Raw genomic sequence first — 18,965 nt, 5'->3', positions numbered from 1 at the left:
ATTTAGTTTTAATGGTGTGTTGTTATAGGCTCCCTGTATACCAAGTATTAATAAAAAAGAACCTTAAAATATGTTAGATCTTTGGAATCTGGAAGCAGCAAAGAGGTGGAAATACTTTACAGCAGCATCTTTGAGTCAAAACCTAGGCTGTACTTTGAACATGCACTACTGCTTTATTTTCAACTTCAGCTGAGCCGAGATAAAGAATTAATGATACTGAGCTTTCTGGGACAGGTAGTTAGAAAAGTGATGATCTTGCCTGGAATATAGCAGGCTTACTTACTTACTGTGTAGTATCTCATGTTATTGCTGAGTAGAAAGACACTTTATCCACCAAAGGAGCTCCTGGTGTAAACTGAATCATATACCACAATGGATGAATGAACCAAAGTCATAGAAGCAAGCTGCTCTTACAGAGCTGCACATGGTGAACACTGTACAAGGCACCTATGCTTTCTATGCTTTTAAGCTCTTCTACTTAGACTGTCTCCTCAAATATATGATCATTGAAGGATATTTAATAGTGTGAAATATGCTGTTCTAGACCACACACTGAACTGGCTTTGAAACCTCTAAATTTCTTTATTTCTCTAGTGTGTTTTTCACATTTAGATCAGAACCCTAACCCTCTAGAGTGGTACAGAAGTATAGAAGCAGTAACCTAAGTTATGGTGAGCAATCCACGGCTGGTTTGTGGAACAGTGTGAAGACAGTGAATTTGAGAAGGTTGAGTGGTAGTCGGCTAGGCATTTTCTGTTGACACTGGTCTAAGGACTGAAAACTTAAATAAAAGACGTGAACTTGGCTGCTGCGATGTCCAAAATCATCATCCTTATTCTGTGTTACCTTCTTCATGTGCCAGCCATGTCTGTTGTATAATAGAAGCCCATAGTTACTCATGTCATGTGGTTTCCCCGTCTTTCTCCCAAGTGTTAATCTTCTGATTACCAGCCTCTTTGGGTAGACTGGTTTCCTTTGCTGTGTCACTTCTTCCCCTTCTTTGTCAAGAATTATTGATGGCCCCTACTCTCTCTCTCTTAAGACAGGTATTACTAGGCTGTTCAGGTTCCATCCCAAAATGAGATAGAGATTAAATGGCAGACAAATTTGACATTCAATAGTGAGTTTGTAATCTGCTACAGTTCACTTAGTTTATCTCTGATATTCAACAGAATTAAGTCTGTTGTGCTTCTGGCTACCAACAGAGACTAATATGTGGCACAGTAGGAAACATTACATCTGATTTTTTTTTTTTTTTTTTTTTGAGGCATCTGTGGAAGTCAGGACCAATCCCTCTGGGACTCAGAAAGCAGTCCTCAGGGTTGTGGATCTCATGACCTAGTTTATTCTTCATTAAAACAGATGGTATCTATCTGAGCAAGGCAAACTTGGTTTCAAGAAGCTGGAACAGCTGGGCCTAGTTAATGGGAGCAAATAAAGAGGCAAACTGAGCATTAAATTAGTCACCTACATCAATAGCAAAATAGTCACTACATGATTACTGACTCAATTGTTTTAACTGATCAAAAGTTGCAGGATTTGTTTTCCTGGCATCAAAAGTATCTAAAATTGCATCAGAAATATTCCCACATTCTTTATTCTTTTCTACCAGGCTTCAAAGAGAGTAAAATCCTGGAAGCTAGCTATGGTATTTTGGCATGGCGTTAGGGAATCAGCTTGTTTTGTAAGACTGAGAATGTCCTCCTTGTGTTTGATACCTAGCCCAAGCTGATCCTCTGCAGTTTTTGGCCTCCTCCCTTTGTGTGTGTCTAACATCAGAAGGTTACCTAATGGAGAAGATTGCTGGCATTCTTTCAAGTTCTGCAGCCTCACTAAATTTGCCAAGGCATAAAAAATTTTATTGTTTCTGTTGTAAACAGATTGTACTGGATTAGTGGTTAGCATTTTGCATGTTTTATTCTGTTTTCCTGTTTAGTCCTGAAAATCTTGAATTGTGTTACATGTTGCAAATAGTGCAGGCACTCTTCACTTGCTTTTGTTACTGGTGGCTAGAAACCTTCATTTGCTATATGCCGTAGCAGGGAGAAAGGGGACTGTGCAAATAAACTACAAATACTCCTTCAGACCTTCCAATAACTTTTCATGAGGTATAATTTTCTTGCTCTAACACTCTGGCATTATGTGCTGAAATAAAGGGAGGGGTGTGTGTGTGTAGCCATTGCTCTTCTTTCAGCAACATAGTACTTGGTAGATCCCAGGACTCATCCGGAATGGTTCACAGTCCCTGAAATTCTCTTGGTTTGAACTAAAAATTAAATAAATATCAGTAGAATATTGTACAAATCTGTAAACACTCTACTTCCTTTCATTGTTATGTGCAAGATGGGCAACTACAGAATATTTCTATTTTAAGGTAATCCTAAGGAATGTTTACTTATCTGTCACAGGTCAAATTTAGCTTATTCATACAGCTGAGCTCTGAGGTGATCAGGGCAAAAAAATGAACAATTCTTTCATGGGAATTAGCAGAAACTGTTCATGAGCTCAGTGTGTCCTTCTTGGAAGGTAGCAGGCAGCAGTGCTTCGATAGAAGACTAATTAGTAACCCAGCCCTCTTCTGCTTCCAAAAACCTTCCCTCAGATTTATGGAGGCAGGCCTCCATCTTTCATGCTCCCACTTTGTTGCTTCAATTTTTTTGGTTATCTTTCCATGAATGTGAGGGGCAGAATTTCCACCTAGTCAGAACAATAAGACCTGTTTTTATAGAACAGCTAAATTTTTCTTGTCTGTGCTAAACAACCACAACAATACCCAGTTGCAGCTTCCCACCTTGTCTGTCGTGTCCCATCCCATTCCTCTCCCCCCTGCCCCCAAGGAAGAAAATTTTTAAAATCTTTGCAGAAATGGCTAAAAGCATGAGTAGGAGATCCAGACCAAAAGTTTGAAGTGAGATTTTTGAATTGTAGACATCTTTGTATGCAAACTTTATCTGCTTGTCTGAAGACTAGAGTGCCTAAGCATTTGAAAAAAAAAAAAAAGAAAAAAAAAGGCAGCTCAGTGATTAGTCCTGAGTGTGGCTTTGCAAAGGCATAAATTACACCCTATTTGCTTACTTTTAAACAGCTGTTTTTAAGTTTCAGCAAGTTCCCCTGCCCCACTTGTTCATGGCCCACACATAGTTAAAGTTTTTTTTTTTCCTTCATTGAAAAAATACATGGTACTTGCCATGTTTACTCTTTGCTTCTCTTTGCAGTGAGAGGAGTTTAACTGAGCAGCTTAAATGGTGTGAGTAAATTCCAGAACATTGCTGTTATTTTTCTTTAGAGCTTTAAGAGAGCATATTGTTTCTCAAAAGCGCTGGAGAGGTGGTTGGTTGTGTGGGCACTGTCACCACCAACTGATGTAGGCCTAATGGAGTTTCCGAGAAGACTTGAATGGGAGAAAATTCATATTATGAGAAGAGACATCTGAAAACAAATGTTAGATGACTTCTTGGTCTGTATTGTCATCTTGATTTCCGTAGTTGCTTGAAAGCGGGCTAAAGATGTTTGAAAAAAGGCCGCCTGCAATCGGTTAACAATAAAACTGGTTAGGGAGGTTGTATGTTCTTGCCTGTCTGTGTGGTCTTCTGTCTTTCCCGGAGGCTCTCTAGATTAGGTGCCTGCCACTATTCTGGAATAGCCTGCCAGGCTTTGCCGCTCTTGGCAGAGACATTTTTAAAGAGGCCGTGTTTCCAAAGTTAGAACTATTGCTAAATAGATCCCCTACCGGTCCTTCTTTGAAAGTGGATGGAACTTGTGATTTCTATTATTATTATGGTTATTATTTCTGAGCAGCACTGCTTGTAAAGTTAGACCAATAGCATAATGAAAAACTAAAGCATTCTAAAATAAGAATTTGTAGGACAAGTAGAACGAGTCATGAAATGTGAGATCACTAGAGACCTAGGAACAATTAGGTATGTGTTCATTTATGACTTCCCTGTTGAATATGTCTATGGAAGCACTTTGCTCATACAAGTATCGAAGTGCATATAAACCCAGGATTTGCTTATGGGATTGGTTAATTTCTCCGAGTCCACATCTGGAAGTCTTTAAAGTTTAAGTTGATTTTTAGTTTTGGTGTGAATATGAATATAGTTATTTTTAAGTGTTTTCACTCGGAACTTAAATTTCAGTTCCCAATTCTGAAATAACCTAAGTTATTTTTTTGTCTACACATTCAATAAAGATATAAATAATCAGTATTTTAAGTAGCTTGAAAAGATAGCTCTGCTTGGAAGCTTTTGGACTTTTTTTTTTGGTATATTTTTTGGGTTTTTTCTTCACTGCAGAAGGCCATCTCCATGAAAATAAGGTCGTTTACAGGAATAGAGGTATAGTCATGTAATATGACTGCATTGTTAAAGGATTTAATTGCATGATAAATTTTCCAGGGTAACCTGGTGCTTTACTTCACTATAACGGAAAGCTTTATCTGACACCTGTGTTCGGTTTTCATGGTTAAAGTACTGTAACTCAGGACAGGTGGGAACGTAAAACTGCTTTGATAGAATCTTTTGTGCTTGGACAACTGTAATCCTTTGTGGGTTTGTGTAGTGAGAACTTTTATCTCGAAAACTGGTTTTAAAAGCTGTATTAGTAATGGAGCTGCATGTTCCATGAAAGTGGATTGCTGAAGTTGTTAGTTTCTAGTTTGCAATATGGGTACTTCGTTTTGTTTTATTTTTTTTTTTAGTAGATAAAATGTGAATGCTTCAAGTGAGAATACACATACAGGAAACAAACTTCTTTTTTTTTTTTTTTTTTAATAAATTCTCAAGTTTCTTGAACCTACTGGAGGCAAGTAATGTAGTTTTGGAAGTTCATTTTTTGATGTCTCCCCCACCCCCCCAGCTTCTCTCTCAAAAAATCTATTTCCTTTCAGGTACATATTCATCTCCCTACACCCACTACACATCTTGGAAAATTGTCACGTAGCATAGGTTGATCATAACTGGTCAGCACAATCTGAAATTGGATGAACATACTAGTTAATAATAACTGAAACAGGTCTGTGGGCTGCTTTTCTAGGGTATGTGCAAAGAAGAGGATGATCATGAGCTTCAGTATAAGATTTTGATTTTGATGGAAGGCATTTCACAGCAAGAGAGTGACCTTTCACAAGTTAGGCAATTCATTTGAATGCCAAGTGTCCTTTATAGTCGCACATATTTCTGTCAGAGAATAGGATTAAAAATATCTGCTGTACTGTTCTAATGGAGCATACATGGCATTGTTTAATGAGCAAAAAAACAATGAGCGACCACCCCATGAGCTGAAATGTGAGTTTGTCTTCAAATGTGTAACACTGTGCTGCAGCACAAATAAAAGTGTGGCTAAATGTGCTAGATTTAACTTTCATTTCAAACTGAAAGAAGTACAGTTGTGTATAATTGTCTTGAGTGCAATGCACTTAGAAGGAACTTTAAGGATTACTGTATTGAATAGAGAAATGCAGAATACATTATTTAAAAGATGTTTTTATTTTCTTTTTATATTTTTAAGAGTGAATTGGAAGGGGAATACATTAACTAAAAAAATGCATGAAATCTACTGTTTCTGTATAGTACAACGATGCGGCACTCTTAAGCAGATTTTTTTTGTTGTTGCTAGAAGGCTTAGCAATTTTTAAGTATTTTTTCCAAGCACTCCCTTATCCTACTGAATCACTTTGCCTCTCTGTGCACATTAAAGGTAATAATCTCCTCACCTGAATAACTGCAAACGGCTGTTCTTGGTCACAGAACCTTGGTAGATGAGTATTTTGAATTTCATTGTTGTTGTCTTAATCATTCTTGTATATTCTGTACTCTTCGTGTTATGAGTTCCTACCCTGGCCGGTTTTTAGCTACTTTGTTTTAATAAATAATATATGGAAAGTTAAGTAGTTTTTTGTGTTGAGGAATTATCGAATCCATCACAATTGAACACTATATTCTTGGTTAGTGATGATTTTTTTTTTCTTCTATGCCACACATTGTGGATATAATAAACTGGATGCTACTTCTGAGTTTATCCTGCCCCTTCCTGCTTGATCTAAATTAAAACTGATCTCAGAAATTTGAGTGTTTCCCAGCCTTTTGTCTGCACTAGAGGACAGTTTTGCTTATTTCATTTATATTTGCTACATTTGAATCTTACATAATGCATACTTATTATTTTACATCTCCCTTACCCTTTCTCAGGACCACTTCTCTTCTTTGCAAGAAATGCTTCCAATATCTATCCAAAGAGTGGCAGTATCACAATGCTGTTATTTTAATTAAATCATTATCACAAAAAAATTGAGAAATCCTCCCCAAAATTGTATGAAAACAAATACCACCAGCAAAACCACCACCACCACCACCAAAAAGGAATTGATTTCCTGTAGGTTTTAATTTGGTAAATTGTCTTTGTGTGTTGTTTTTGTTTTTTCTTTTTTACAATAAGTTGACATTTCTTCTTTGACATTTCAGGCACAGGTACCTTTGGGCGTGTTCATCTGGTGAAGGAAAAAATGGCCAAACGTTACTTTGCACTGAAAGTAATGAGCATTCCTGATGTCATTCGACTGAAGCAAGAGCAACATGTGCACAATGAAAAATCAGTCTTGAAAGAGGTCAACCACCCCTTTTTGATCAGATTGTAAGTTCTTGTATTTTTAAGTTCATTTATCTATAAAGTGCAGTTAAAATGGTCCAAAGTCTCATTGCAAGTTCTTATGCATTTAACCAACACCGAGCATTTAATTTCTACGATGTAATCTAGACTAAAATAGACTAAAGTATTTATTATAGAAGAGACCAAGAGGCATAATTTAAACATTTAAGCAATAATTTATTATTAGCTTTACTTTTATGCTGTAGCTTTACTCTGTCTGTTATTTTCATACTGCAGAAGAGAAATTTCCTTAAGTGGTGGGAAAACACTAGTGAAGAAATGTTAGGATTGGCTCATCACAATGACTTACTGAATGATTCTTGATGTTAGAATGATGAGAAAACAATATTTGTGCGTATATATTCTTTGTAGATAAATATATAATTAGGTATAAGTATCTTTTGTGAACTTTACTTTTGCAAACTTTATTTTTAAAGAGTTTAAATGTCCGCAGCACTACTTGGATTTTATTATTCCAATATTTCAGGTTAAGTGATGGAAACTATTGAGAAACGTGATTTAAACACAGTTCATGAGGAATATTTTTTTCATGGAATTGTGATGACTCTAGTGATCCCTTTATTAAGGAGAGAAGGCATCGTACTTTTATCTTCACAGCACCTTTTTTGCATCTGAGCCCACATTTATTAATGGGATAACTAAACCTCTGGGTAATTGCACAGTTAATTTCCATTTGCATTTTCTCAGGCATGGATACAGGGCCATTGACTGAGATTTGGTTTGCATTTACCTATCCTAATCAGTTTTACATAAAATTAGAGAAAATTAGCCTTACTTAATTTGTAGCTTCAGGGAGCGCAGCCTCCTCCCTGTGCTAAGAAAATATCAGAGGGAAAATAAGAGGCAAAAGCATGGTAGTCACCTGAAATGTGACAGAGCCCTGCGGGAGGAGGCTTTTTCCCTGGTGTGTCGTTGCTTTTTCCAGCATCATGGTGCTATTAGTTTCCAGCCAGTGTTCAGAAATCCTGTGTGTGGCAGAGTATCAGTAACAGGAGTTCTAGGGTATGTGAAGTTTGAGATGCATGCAGGAAAGCAAGATGGAGAGGCAGAGTACATCTGGTTAAACTGTTTAAAATATAGACAGAACAGGGGAAACAGGGTTTTATATATGTATATGTATATATATGTATTCGATTGGTGCAAAAGTAATTGCAGTTTCAGACTATGAATTTTAAATCATTATAACTAGGCTCAATCACATATTTTTTCATCAAAATAGGAACCATTACAGTCAACACAGTTTTGCCAACAAGAAGTAAGTTTGTTTATTCCTGTAGTGTAAAAATCCTTGCTTCAGGATTCAATGAACTCTTGGAAAACATTTTCTGCATCCTGCGGGTTATGGAAGCATTTTCCCAGCAGAAGTTGTCAAGATGCTTGAAGAAGTGGTAGTCCGTTGGCAAGAGGTCAGGTGAATATGGTGCATGAGGGAAAACTTTGTAGCCCAATTTGTGCAACTTTTGAAGCGTTGGTTGTGCAGTGTGCGGTCGGGCATTGTCATGGAGAAGAATTTGGCTCTTTCTGTTGACTGATGCTAGCTGCAGGTGTTGCAGTTTTCAGTGCATCTCATCAATTTGCTGAGCATACTACTTAGCTGTAATGGTTTTGTCGGGATTCAGAAAGCTGGAGTGGATCAGACCAGCAGCAGACCACCAAACAGTGACTGTGACCTTTTTTTTGTTGCAAGTTTGGCTTTGGGAAGTGCTTTGGAGGTTTTTCTTCATCCAGTCGCTGAGCTGGTCATCGCCGCTTGTTGTATACAATCCAGTTGTTGTTGCATGTCACAAACCGATTGAGAAATGATTCATTGTTGTTGCGTGGAATAAGAGAAGATGACACTTCAAAGTGATGATGGTTTTTTTTATTTTCGGTTAGCTTGTGAGGCACCCACTTACTGGGCTTTTTCACCTTTCCAATTTGCTTCAAATGCCGAACAACTGTAGAATGGTTGGCGTTGAGTTCTTTGGCAACTTTTCGTGTAGTTGTCAGAGGTTCAGCTTTGATGATTGCTCCCAATTGGTCGTTGTCAACTTCCAATGGCCGCTGCTACACTCCTCATCTTCAAGGCTCTTGTCTCCTTTGCAAAACTTCTTGAACCACCACTGCACTGTACGTTCATGAGCGGTTCCTGGGCCAAATGCGTTGCTGATGTTGCGAGTTGTCTCCGCTGCTTTATGAGCCATTTTGAACTTGTATAAGAAAACCACTCGAATTTGCTTTTTGTTTCACATAGTTTCCATGGTCTAAAATAAATGTAAAATAAACAGCAAAGTAATAAGTCAGTAGAAACAAAACATAAAGTGGGAATAGTGCATTAAAATGATGTGTAACATAACAATGTTTATTTCAGAATGTATTCCAATATCAAATGGCAAATTCAACAATGCAAAAACTGCAATTACTTTTGTACCAACCTAATATATATGCAGATTCTTAACACCTTGCAAAAATGACATTTGTGTATTGTAGGTGCAACTTTGCCTAACTCCTTAAAATACATCTCAAGAGTGTTTTTACGTAGTTGATAAAGATACTGTGGACATCATCAATAGCTAATTAATGATGTTCATGACTTTGTGATAGGGAAGTAGTGCCATAAAAGCAAAAGGCAAGCCTAGGCTCTGCTTTATTCATTACTTTGACGGAATGGTAGAGCTGGTGCTCATGTCTGGTCTGTCTCATTTTCTTGGTTGCGCTCAGTGCTGGTATCAGGAAAGAAATCTTACCGAGCAAAAGTCCCTCATGGGTTTGGAAGCTGAATTTGCTCTGCTTGTCTGTCTTGAGACTCTGTGCTTTCATTAGGAACCAGCTAAAGAAGGATGGAAAGAAAAAAAAAAAGGATATTTGATATTTCCATTCTTGTGATACTGCAGAAACAGTTACTAGAAGCTAAATTAACTTTTATTCTTCTATCAATAAAGTAGATAGGGATACAGTTTTCTTTATTAAAGTAATAGGGATAGCTGTTTGTTTTAAAGTAGCAGAATATTCTTCAAGATGTTATCAGATACATATTTTCTTCTTAACTGTTGAGTTACATTTGGGTCTGTGGTATATGAGTTTTTTAACATGGGTAGAAAGAAAAACAACTTGTTTTTGGGGAATGTGGGAAAAATTCCTGTATCTGTGAGGAAGCATTTGGAAGCCATGTGGAGTCATTTTCTTTCTTTCTTAGCTGCTCTTTACTGCACTCTAGTAAAAAATGTACCACAATAATAGTTCTTAAATAAAGGCGATAGTCTAAATTACAGATTTGTCTAAATTAATCTTGTTTTGCTGTCATGTTTGCTTTTCTATTGCTTTTTTTTAAAGATACCATGGAACAGCAAGCATTGTGATCTGATGCTTTTGTAGTAACCTGTCACTTCACTTGGGGTTGTATATTTCTGTGGAGTAAGAGGAAGGAGAACTCTGGTGTCCAGGTTTTGAACATATTTTCATAAACATCTTTACAAAAGCAGGTTCTGCTCACTCTCCATCACTTTAGCAATATTTGATTAAGTAAAATGTAAGAATTGTCTGGTCTTAGCAGACTGATAGTATACTAAGTCACTTTTTAGGTGCTTAGCAGAGGCCTGTTTTGTACAATGCAACGGAATCTATCAGTTAGATTTTTCTCTCTTACTCTGCTGTGCACATCCTGAATTATCTGTTTTTACTTTTCAGGTTAAGTCAGCTACTTGACCATCTGTTACATAATACTGCTACATTCTTGGAGTTTTAATATTTGCACAATAGGAACCATAAATTAACTGTGTACATAGTTGGGGCAACACAGATCGTTTTATGAAATTTATCTCTAAAGCAAATCAGAGAGAGAAATTATTTATCCAATAAAATAATATTTTTATTACAGATTTTGGACCAACCATGATGAACGCTTTTTATATATGTTAATGGAATATGTGCCAGGAGGAGAACTTTTTAGTTACCTGCGCAACATGGGACGGTTCAACAACAGCACAGGACTGTTTTATTCTGCAGAAATTATTTGTGCAATAGAATACCTGCACTCCAAAGAAATAGTTTACAGAGACTTAAAACCTGAAAACATATTACTAGATAAAGAAGGACATATCAAGCTTACTGACTTTGGATTTGCTAAAAAACTGGTGGATAGGTAAGTAGGTTTTTGTTATGGTTTAACATGTGAAATGTAGTTACAGTTGGAAGAATGCAAGTCAGATTTCAGAGCTCAGCATTTCATCTAGTACTGCGTGTACTTCACACATGTAAAATCCCTTAATATAAAGGAAATTATAGTCTTAAAATGGGTGTATGGAAACCAATATTATACCCTAGGTGTAACAAGGAGCAATATCACAGATAAGCTACCATAAAAATATTTTTATACGAGTATGTTTGTTTATTTAAGTTTTCAGTAGTCATCTTGTAAAAAGGGAGTTCACTGAAGTAAAATGAGCAAATATTGAGATGTGTACATCAATATATTATATATAATGGAACATTAATCTTCCGCACAAGTTGAATTGCTAAATGTTTTGTAACTTGTATTTCCTTCTGCTTTCCTTTTAGAGAGATTTTTGAAATGTGGGAATAACATTTTAAAACTGGATATTGTGTTTTCACTAGCCTGTTGCTAAAATGAAACTGGAAAGTCTAGACAAACATTAAGGCCAGCTGCATCAGAAGTATTTATTTAACTTTAAGTTCTACAGTACTGTCAGCCTTATGTCTGTTTTACTAGTGTATGTAAATTTTTTGATAATGCAGAGATTTTTTCCCAGCGATTTCTCTGTTCTCTGTTTGAACTATCTTTCCAAGGCAAGACCCCTCATTTGGATTGAAAAACTAGCCTGTCATATTAGAAAAGCGTTGTTACAAGGTTTGGTATTATGCCTTAGGGCCAGGCCACCCCTTGAGGGAGACCGTATCTCATTGTTCAAGTTGAAGCAGCCAAGTAAGTGAGTGAGGTGTTACATGGGTGCTCATCCTCTCTTTTCCCTCATCTGTTGTACCTGTTTACTGCTGCAACAGTTCAGTGGGGGACAGGGAAACAACGGAATTCTACACGATCAATTTGAAATTAAGGTGGGTCTGAGGGAGCTACTCTTAATGGTCCCTTATGAAGTACAAGTCAGACAGGAGAGATTAAGTTGTGTTATGAAGATCATAAAGGTTCCTTCCCTACTGGTTACATGCTCACGGTGCTGAGCTGCCTCTGCACAAGAATAGTAGGCATCTAATATGTACGCTGGTTCTGTTAATTCTTTAAAAGTCTCTTCTAAAACCACAGTGTTTTAATATCAGCATGTTCAATTGAATTCAGTTTCCACTGGGCAAGCAGATAGGTCTACAAATGTTGGCACTTTTTTTAATATTTTGTTTTTAAATTAAAATAACTTCTTGTAGGAAGAGGTAAAGCTGCTTCCATGTAAGAAAGTAGGATGATCTCTTTATAAGACAGTCATACAAATTGTTATGACTTGCTATTTATGTGCAGATACTGCCACTTAGTGGTTATTCTTAATTTGGATTTCTGTGGGTTAAAGGCACAGCAGAAGTAACCATAAAATAAGGTGATAGTTCATATCAAAGTACATTTTTCAATCTGGAAGATGAATCTGTAAGAGTAAATGTGTTCAAATGCACTGTAGGACATCAAAAACAAGTTATCACTGCTGCTTTTAATTGCTTTTTTTGCATCACATCTTGCTGGTGGCAGAGAGGTACAGAGCAGGGATGAGGCTGATCAATTTGTGTTGAACTGAATCATAGAACCCTATAGTAGTTTTTCATCATACCTGCTTTACCTATTAATGTACAATAGCTAATACAAAATGCAGAATGTGAAGTTGGAAAGAGCACAGTAGTGACCTATTCAACTCTGATTACTTTTTTTACCTACATAGTATTCACCCTGCTAGCTGTAGTCATTTTCACCATGCTATTTTTGTCACTGTAAAGATACAGTCATCAGCGATTTCTCCAATAATGCACTTCAGTAGGTTACTTTGTTTCACAGACTATTTGATCTAAAGTATAGGAGATGTTTTTGTCATTTTTATGCATCGCAAACATCTGTACACATTAACCTTACGTATATATCTGTATATATATATGTGTACATATGTAGTGCATATGAGTTGTGAAAATAAACCACAAACTATGTATGTTTTTCAAACAGCTGTGAGGAAGACTGCCACTTAGGAACAACAAATGTTTTCCTAGAGAAACATGATATGTAAAATAAAGCATGGTCTGCAGAAGACCTTCAGTAAAATTGCACATTTTGTGATACGTATTATTTCCTACGAATGATTCTGTAGTTGCTTAATTGAGACTTCTCTGTACACATTTTCCTTTCTTCCTGCTATTATGTGTGAAAGAGTGAAGCATTCTTACCAGGGCCATCTATTATGAAGCTGCTCTTTAGAGAGAGCCGCTGGCTCGAGCTCATGTTCCTGTTGTGGGAAGCAGCCTGCACACCTGCCTTCTCATTAGTAAATTGTCTGAAGGGCTAGACTCGATTTTTTTTTTTTTTTTTTTTTTTTTTTTTTTCAGAGAAAGAGGAAAGTGAGGAGGTGTTCGTCTCCTTCTATTCCTTATTGATGTCCTTCCATTTATCCTTGTTCCTTCCTTTTCAGACGTAGTGTACTTTTAAAAATTCTATTTTTTTCTCCAAAACAGTATGTCTTTACCTCAGCAGCTATTTATTTCTTTTCTTTTCCACCTTGATGTTCCTTATCTGAAGATTTAATAACCTTTTCCATTTCTTGTAAGTACATTCATATAAAATAGATGTGCTGCTACTTTTGAAAAGAGGCAATGTGGAGAGAAAATGGAGAGGAAGGGGGTTACCTTAGGGATGTAGAAATGATTTGCTTTCAATAGCCATTACATTTTTAGACCTTTCTCTTTTTTGTAAAGCATATACCACTTTTCAGATATAGTATATCCATTAAACAAGTTTCTGATCTTTCCTAATTTTTGTTTCTTTTTGTTGTTGGGTTTTTTTGTTTGTTTGGGTTTTATCTTTTTCTTTTTTTCCTTTTGTGTTCTTTCAGAGAAACTAAACCAAAACTTCATAGAATTTTATGTTCTTTTATGCACAGGCTTCACTCAATTTTATGAAAGTTTCAAGTAAACATATGGGTTTTTTGAGGACTATTACTCACTGTTAATTTTAGTTGATTTTGGGGATACTTCTGCACTGTTGCTTAAACTGCATGTACCTCATGACTGTTCTACGGAGTGGACTTAAAGAATGAAACAAAACAAGATGTAGCAAATCTTGTTTGTAAAGTGTATTGTTTGTCACTGTGGAAGCAAGAATGTCTTGCAGAACAAACTTCTGTGGGCTGGAAACAAATCAGTCTCCTTTGAGTATAATTATGGAGAAACTTCCAGAAGAGAATACCAAAAAGGACATTGTTGCTGATCTCTAGCTCATATGCAAAAAGCTTGTTAGAGACTACAGAGGTGGATGCTGAATGGTGTTGAACACTAAAATATGTTAGCCATCGAGAGTTAACTTCTTCAAATAATACTGTTAACAAGTCCAGCAAATATTATTTTATAGCATATCTTTGTGACCATAGAAGCTTCTTTGTTTCATTTTTATGGTTTAAAATTACATTTTCAACTTTATCAACTATTGCTTACCTGCATTTCAGCTTTTATCTTGAAAACCCAGAGCAGTGGAATTTTGTAGCAGTTTGAAGGAAAGAGTCTCTTCTTATTTTTTGCTTCAAAATTTATCTTCAAAAGGATAATCTGGAATTTCAGATGCATATGCAGCAGTCATGAAATAGTAATAATAAAATAATACTTAAAACAATTCGATCTTTTTATGGAATTTACTTGATGCACTTTCTAGTATATTAAGTAGTTTGTTTCATGACCAAATAAAGAGGAAATACAAGGCGTGATCATATGGCACAAATACACAGCTTGACAAAGAATTTGAGCTTCCTCCATGTTTTTGTGTAGTTAGTAAACATAAATTTGATTGAAATTAACAGAGGTAGATGACCTGCTGGTGGTAGTAGGTTTTATTTCCTAGTCCAACTAGGGAACTCCAAGTTATGTTGGCCTTTCCTTAATTTTTGGCTTTCCTTTTGCTTGAATAAAAAAGATCTTGTTATTAAGCTGTAAGGTAATCAAGGGTCATTTTAGTTACATTGTTACCAGCAAATTATGTGGGTCTTGGAAGTCATGGTCAAGTGTTAAATTGATTTTTTTTTTTTTTTTTCCCATAAATGACCTCGATAAGGGTTGAAGCAACTGAAGGCTGCATCTTTGCTCAATTTGTGCATTCATAGTGTTGGAACTTTTAGGGGAGGAAAGGATGAATGTGGTGGGGCATTGTTCTGCAAACTGGCTTGTCCATTGAAACGCATGTGCCTGCCCTGTCTGCTTTATTTGTACAGCCCTTCTTCCAAATACAATAAAACTGGCAGTTGCTTCATTTGGAGAGCTGGCTAAGTCAGTATGAATAACAATTCATAGGATGGATTGTAATCAAGCTTTTTAAATTCTGAGGAAGAGGGCAACTATTCTGTTTTAAAACACAACAAAACTTTGTTGTTTTTCTTGGTTACCCAGTCCAGATCTAGGCAACTGCTAGATGGCAGTAGTGTGTAAAGCAGTGCTGGAGGTAAGAATTTTCTTGAGTATGCTTGATTTGGAAAATAAGAGTGTATATTTTCTAGCAATAAAAATTAATACCACCCTTTTGTTATAAAAATTAAAGATGTATTCTTTACACTAATGAACATAGTTTCAAAAACCATGGACCATGTGCGTGTACAGTGTGTCTAAAGCATTATGACAGTTTAGCTGGAGTAATTTAGCTTTTGTCATATTAAAATCAAGCCTAAAGAAATTCAATTCTGTGTATCATAAATCTTCATTTAAAGTCTCGACTGGCCGTACAGCTCCTCTTCCTTAATTTTAAGTATTTTTATGAATCAAGGCTAATGCTTAAAAAAACCCAAAAAAACAAACAAACAAACAAACAAAAAAAACCAAAAAAACCCCCCACAACAACCAAAAAACCCCAAAACCAAACCAAACCAAAAAAGCAAACAAACTAAAGGAAACCAAAACAAAAAAACCCACCCAAAAGCTCTGTTTAAGATAAGCATATTATTTAGTCTTTAAAACATAATAAAATAAAATTTAAAACTGTTGAAAGTCTGAAATTCGATGAGATGCATCTTGAATATCCATTTATGGTCAGGAAGAAGATTTGTTAAGTTTAGCAGAATAGTGGTAGGAAAAACTAGATGTTGAAAGGAGTATATATTATATTAGTATATACTATTTCCAAAGTAGATTGCTATTCATCTTAATGCATTTTTTCAGGACCATGTTACCAGTTTGATTCATGCTTTGGAGAAGATTCTTCCTGCACTCACAAATTAAAAAAAAAAAGAGTTTCTGTTGTTGCAAGTTAAAAGTCATGTGCAGTTACCTTTAATTTTGTAACTGCTTTATTTGCCACTTGTTTTACTAGAACTCTTCTTAAAATGCAATATACGTTTTTTTTCTTATTCTCTTTTGTTATTTCATCTTTTCTTGAATTTATGAACACTTTTTCAAAGTTTCATCTTGTAACTTGCTATCATGGACGTGTATTTTACTCAGAATGAAAGCACGCTTTTTTCTGAAACGTGTATTTAAACACAAGTGAAGGTAGTGAAGCCAAGGAAATTCTGCATGGGTATTTTTACGAAGATGATTTCACATTTTTGAAATAATTTATTTCAGAATTTTCTGTGTTTCAAATTGTAATTTGGTCTTTGTAAACATTAACCTCTTAACTTCAATTTGTTTCATGAATTTATATAACTTGAAATATACATTTCAATCAGGTAGCAATATAACAGGTATATCTTGAGTTTATCACTAAAAATGACATTAAAATAGACCAAAATCAGCGTTACTTACATGTCTCAATGTGCTTTATTACACCTTGTAAGTACTTTAAATAATTAAAACCACAAAATGTTTTCCTTTCAATGGATATTGTGAGAGTGATGACAAGTTACACTTCAATACTATTTGAAAAACATTACTTACGTTGTAAAAGGAATCTTACTGACGTCTGCAGCTATTTACTGAGATAAGCTACTATTTTTTTTTATCTCCCCCTCTTCCCTTTATATTTTCTAAACAAAAATTTTTCCTTTTTGCTGGAAAAAGCCAATAAGGTTGCTCTTTGCTGGGCCTGTCAGAAGTAGTCCATGAATTCGTAGGATGTGCAGCTTACAGTGTGAGAACCACTGTTAATAATTTCAAAACAACATATAGCCTAAATGGATACCACCAGCAGCTGAGAAACTCAGTGCATGGTTGTTTCCTGCAGCCAAGAAATTTTGTAACTTATATAGATCGTCGTTAGAGGAGAATTGTAGAGCAGCATCAAAGCAGTCCTTTTAGATCTTGTAGAGCTTTTTTTTTTCCCTTGTTCCTATATACAATAAGTATACACAGGCATATGTTTGGTACTTCCTATCTGTGTGTTTGAATTTTTTTTTTTTTATGTTACTGTTATTTCAGCTTCACTTCGGTCTGATTTTATTGTTTGTTTTGTGTGTTTTTCTTTTTTTTTTTTCTTTTTCTTTTCCTCCCAGGACATGGACACTCTGTGGCACTCCTGAGTACCTTGCACCAGAAGTTATACAAAGCAAAGGCCATGGAAGAGCTGTAGATTGGTGGGCCCTGGGAATCCTTATATTTGAGATGTTGTCAGGGTAAGTGATAGTGATTCTTATATCACAGCAAGATGATGTAATACAGGTTTATTTACTAGTTCTGTTCACGATATTTGGTATATGAAATTCGGGCTAAATTTATTCTTGATATACCAGTTTCACTTCTACCTCTGAAGAAATTAATTGGGAAACTGTACAAAAGAACACACTTCACTCTTGTTACCAAGATTTACTTTTTGGAGTTTGCTGGTTTGGTTAGTTTTTACTTAAGACTTTTTTAACAGCTGCTCTTTTCCTTATCTGTTTTGGAAATTTCAGGTTTTGTTGAAACTTAGATTTTTGTACATAAAATCCTCTATATTTAAAGGGTAAAGAAAAGGACTACCTGTTTTCTTTGAAACTTCTGTAATTAATTTCTAGCAGAGTAAAATAATACTTGCAGTGGGAGCTTTAGTCTGAAAAAATGTGTAGTTGCAAGTAGGAAGACTTTTATTAGTACAGCTTGTATTGTTACTGAGCACTTGTTTTCTTTAAACCAAGTTAAAAATAACAGGGAGAAGCTTAAAAGGTCTATTTAGAAATCAATTTGCTCTAACATGACTTTTGATGTTTTGGAATTTTCTTGATAAGCAATGTTTCTGAATGATACAAATTCAAACTGAAGAGAGACTTTCTGGCATTAATATAATTAACTGTCTTAATTTGCTCTGATTCCAAAAAAGAAATACTGTTTTCAGTAAAATAACTGGTTTAGGGAGACCATGAAATTATATATTGAATAAGACATCCATATGTTTTTCCGTGGTGTTTGTTTTGTTGTGTGTTTTTTTTTTTTTTTTGTCTTGGCTGTATCTGTTGAAGGTACTTGCTAAAAAAGAAATGGAATTTTCAAATAAATCAGTTCTGCTGTGGTCGGTGCAGTAGAAAAAATGCAGGTGAAAGCAAGACTTTCATAGCTTTGGAAGAAACGTGGTGTATTTCATCAGTTTTGGTTTCATAGTCGTTAGAACTTCTTTTCGGTGCCAAGCCCAGCACACTCTGTGCCTTCTTGTGCCCTGCATGTGCATCAGGATGCTTTACAGCCCTTCATTCCAGATCAGCAGCCCCATAGAGTGAAGTCAGAACAAAAACATCCTTGCATGGATTTGTTCTTCCTCTTCTGTGTACAGCACTGTCAGTTCAGGTTAATTTCGGTGACTCTTCTGGTGTTTGGACAAGCTCCTCAGATTGCCTGAGCAGACAGTTCCCCTGATGGACCATCATTGCAGAGCTCCAGTCCGTCGTGTGTGTTGGCTGTGAAGAAATTCACCCAATGGCATCAAAACTTTATCCCAGGATAGCGAATGTACTAATAGTTCCTGGCTGACCCAGGCATGCTTGGCTGACTGGTCTAATATTATAAAAAGTCGTCATTTATATAGGCTGATCTGTGCAGAGGCCAGGCTTCACCTTTCTTCCATGCTCCCTCTAAGGGTGAGCGGCCCAAATTGATCAAAGGAGTCCTTCTTGGAGGGCTGAAAGGAGCAAGAGGTTCCCAGCAGCCTTCTTGCCACTAATTTTAGTCCTAGATAGCATGAAGACGGCAGATAAAAGTGTCTGGTGTTGCAATGTGAGCAC

The 18,965-nt window shown here is 36.0% G+C and overlaps 1 protein-coding gene across 1 annotated transcript in view; it reads left to right on the top strand.

The window, feature by feature from the left end:
- The window catches only part of PRKX (protein kinase cAMP-dependent X-linked catalytic subunit), a 55,702-nt gene that overhangs the window by 22,684 nt on the left and 14,053 nt on the right, over positions 1–18,965 (top strand). The window contains exons 2-4 of the mRNA XM_065638166.1: positions 6,462–6,630; positions 10,523–10,786; positions 17,268–17,387. Of these exons, the coding sequence (XP_065494238.1) occupies positions 6,462–6,630; positions 10,523–10,786; positions 17,268–17,387 (553 nt within the window). The remainder of the gene's footprint in view (positions 1–6,461; positions 6,631–10,522; positions 10,787–17,267; positions 17,388–18,965) is intronic.

Source organism: Caloenas nicobarica, chromosome 1, assembly GCF_036013445.1.
Source record: "Caloenas nicobarica isolate bCalNic1 chromosome 1, bCalNic1.hap1, whole genome shotgun sequence".
Taxonomy (NCBI): domain Eukaryota; kingdom Metazoa; phylum Chordata; class Aves; order Columbiformes; family Columbidae; genus Caloenas; species Caloenas nicobarica.
This window is presented reverse-complemented; position numbering and strand designations above follow the sequence as displayed.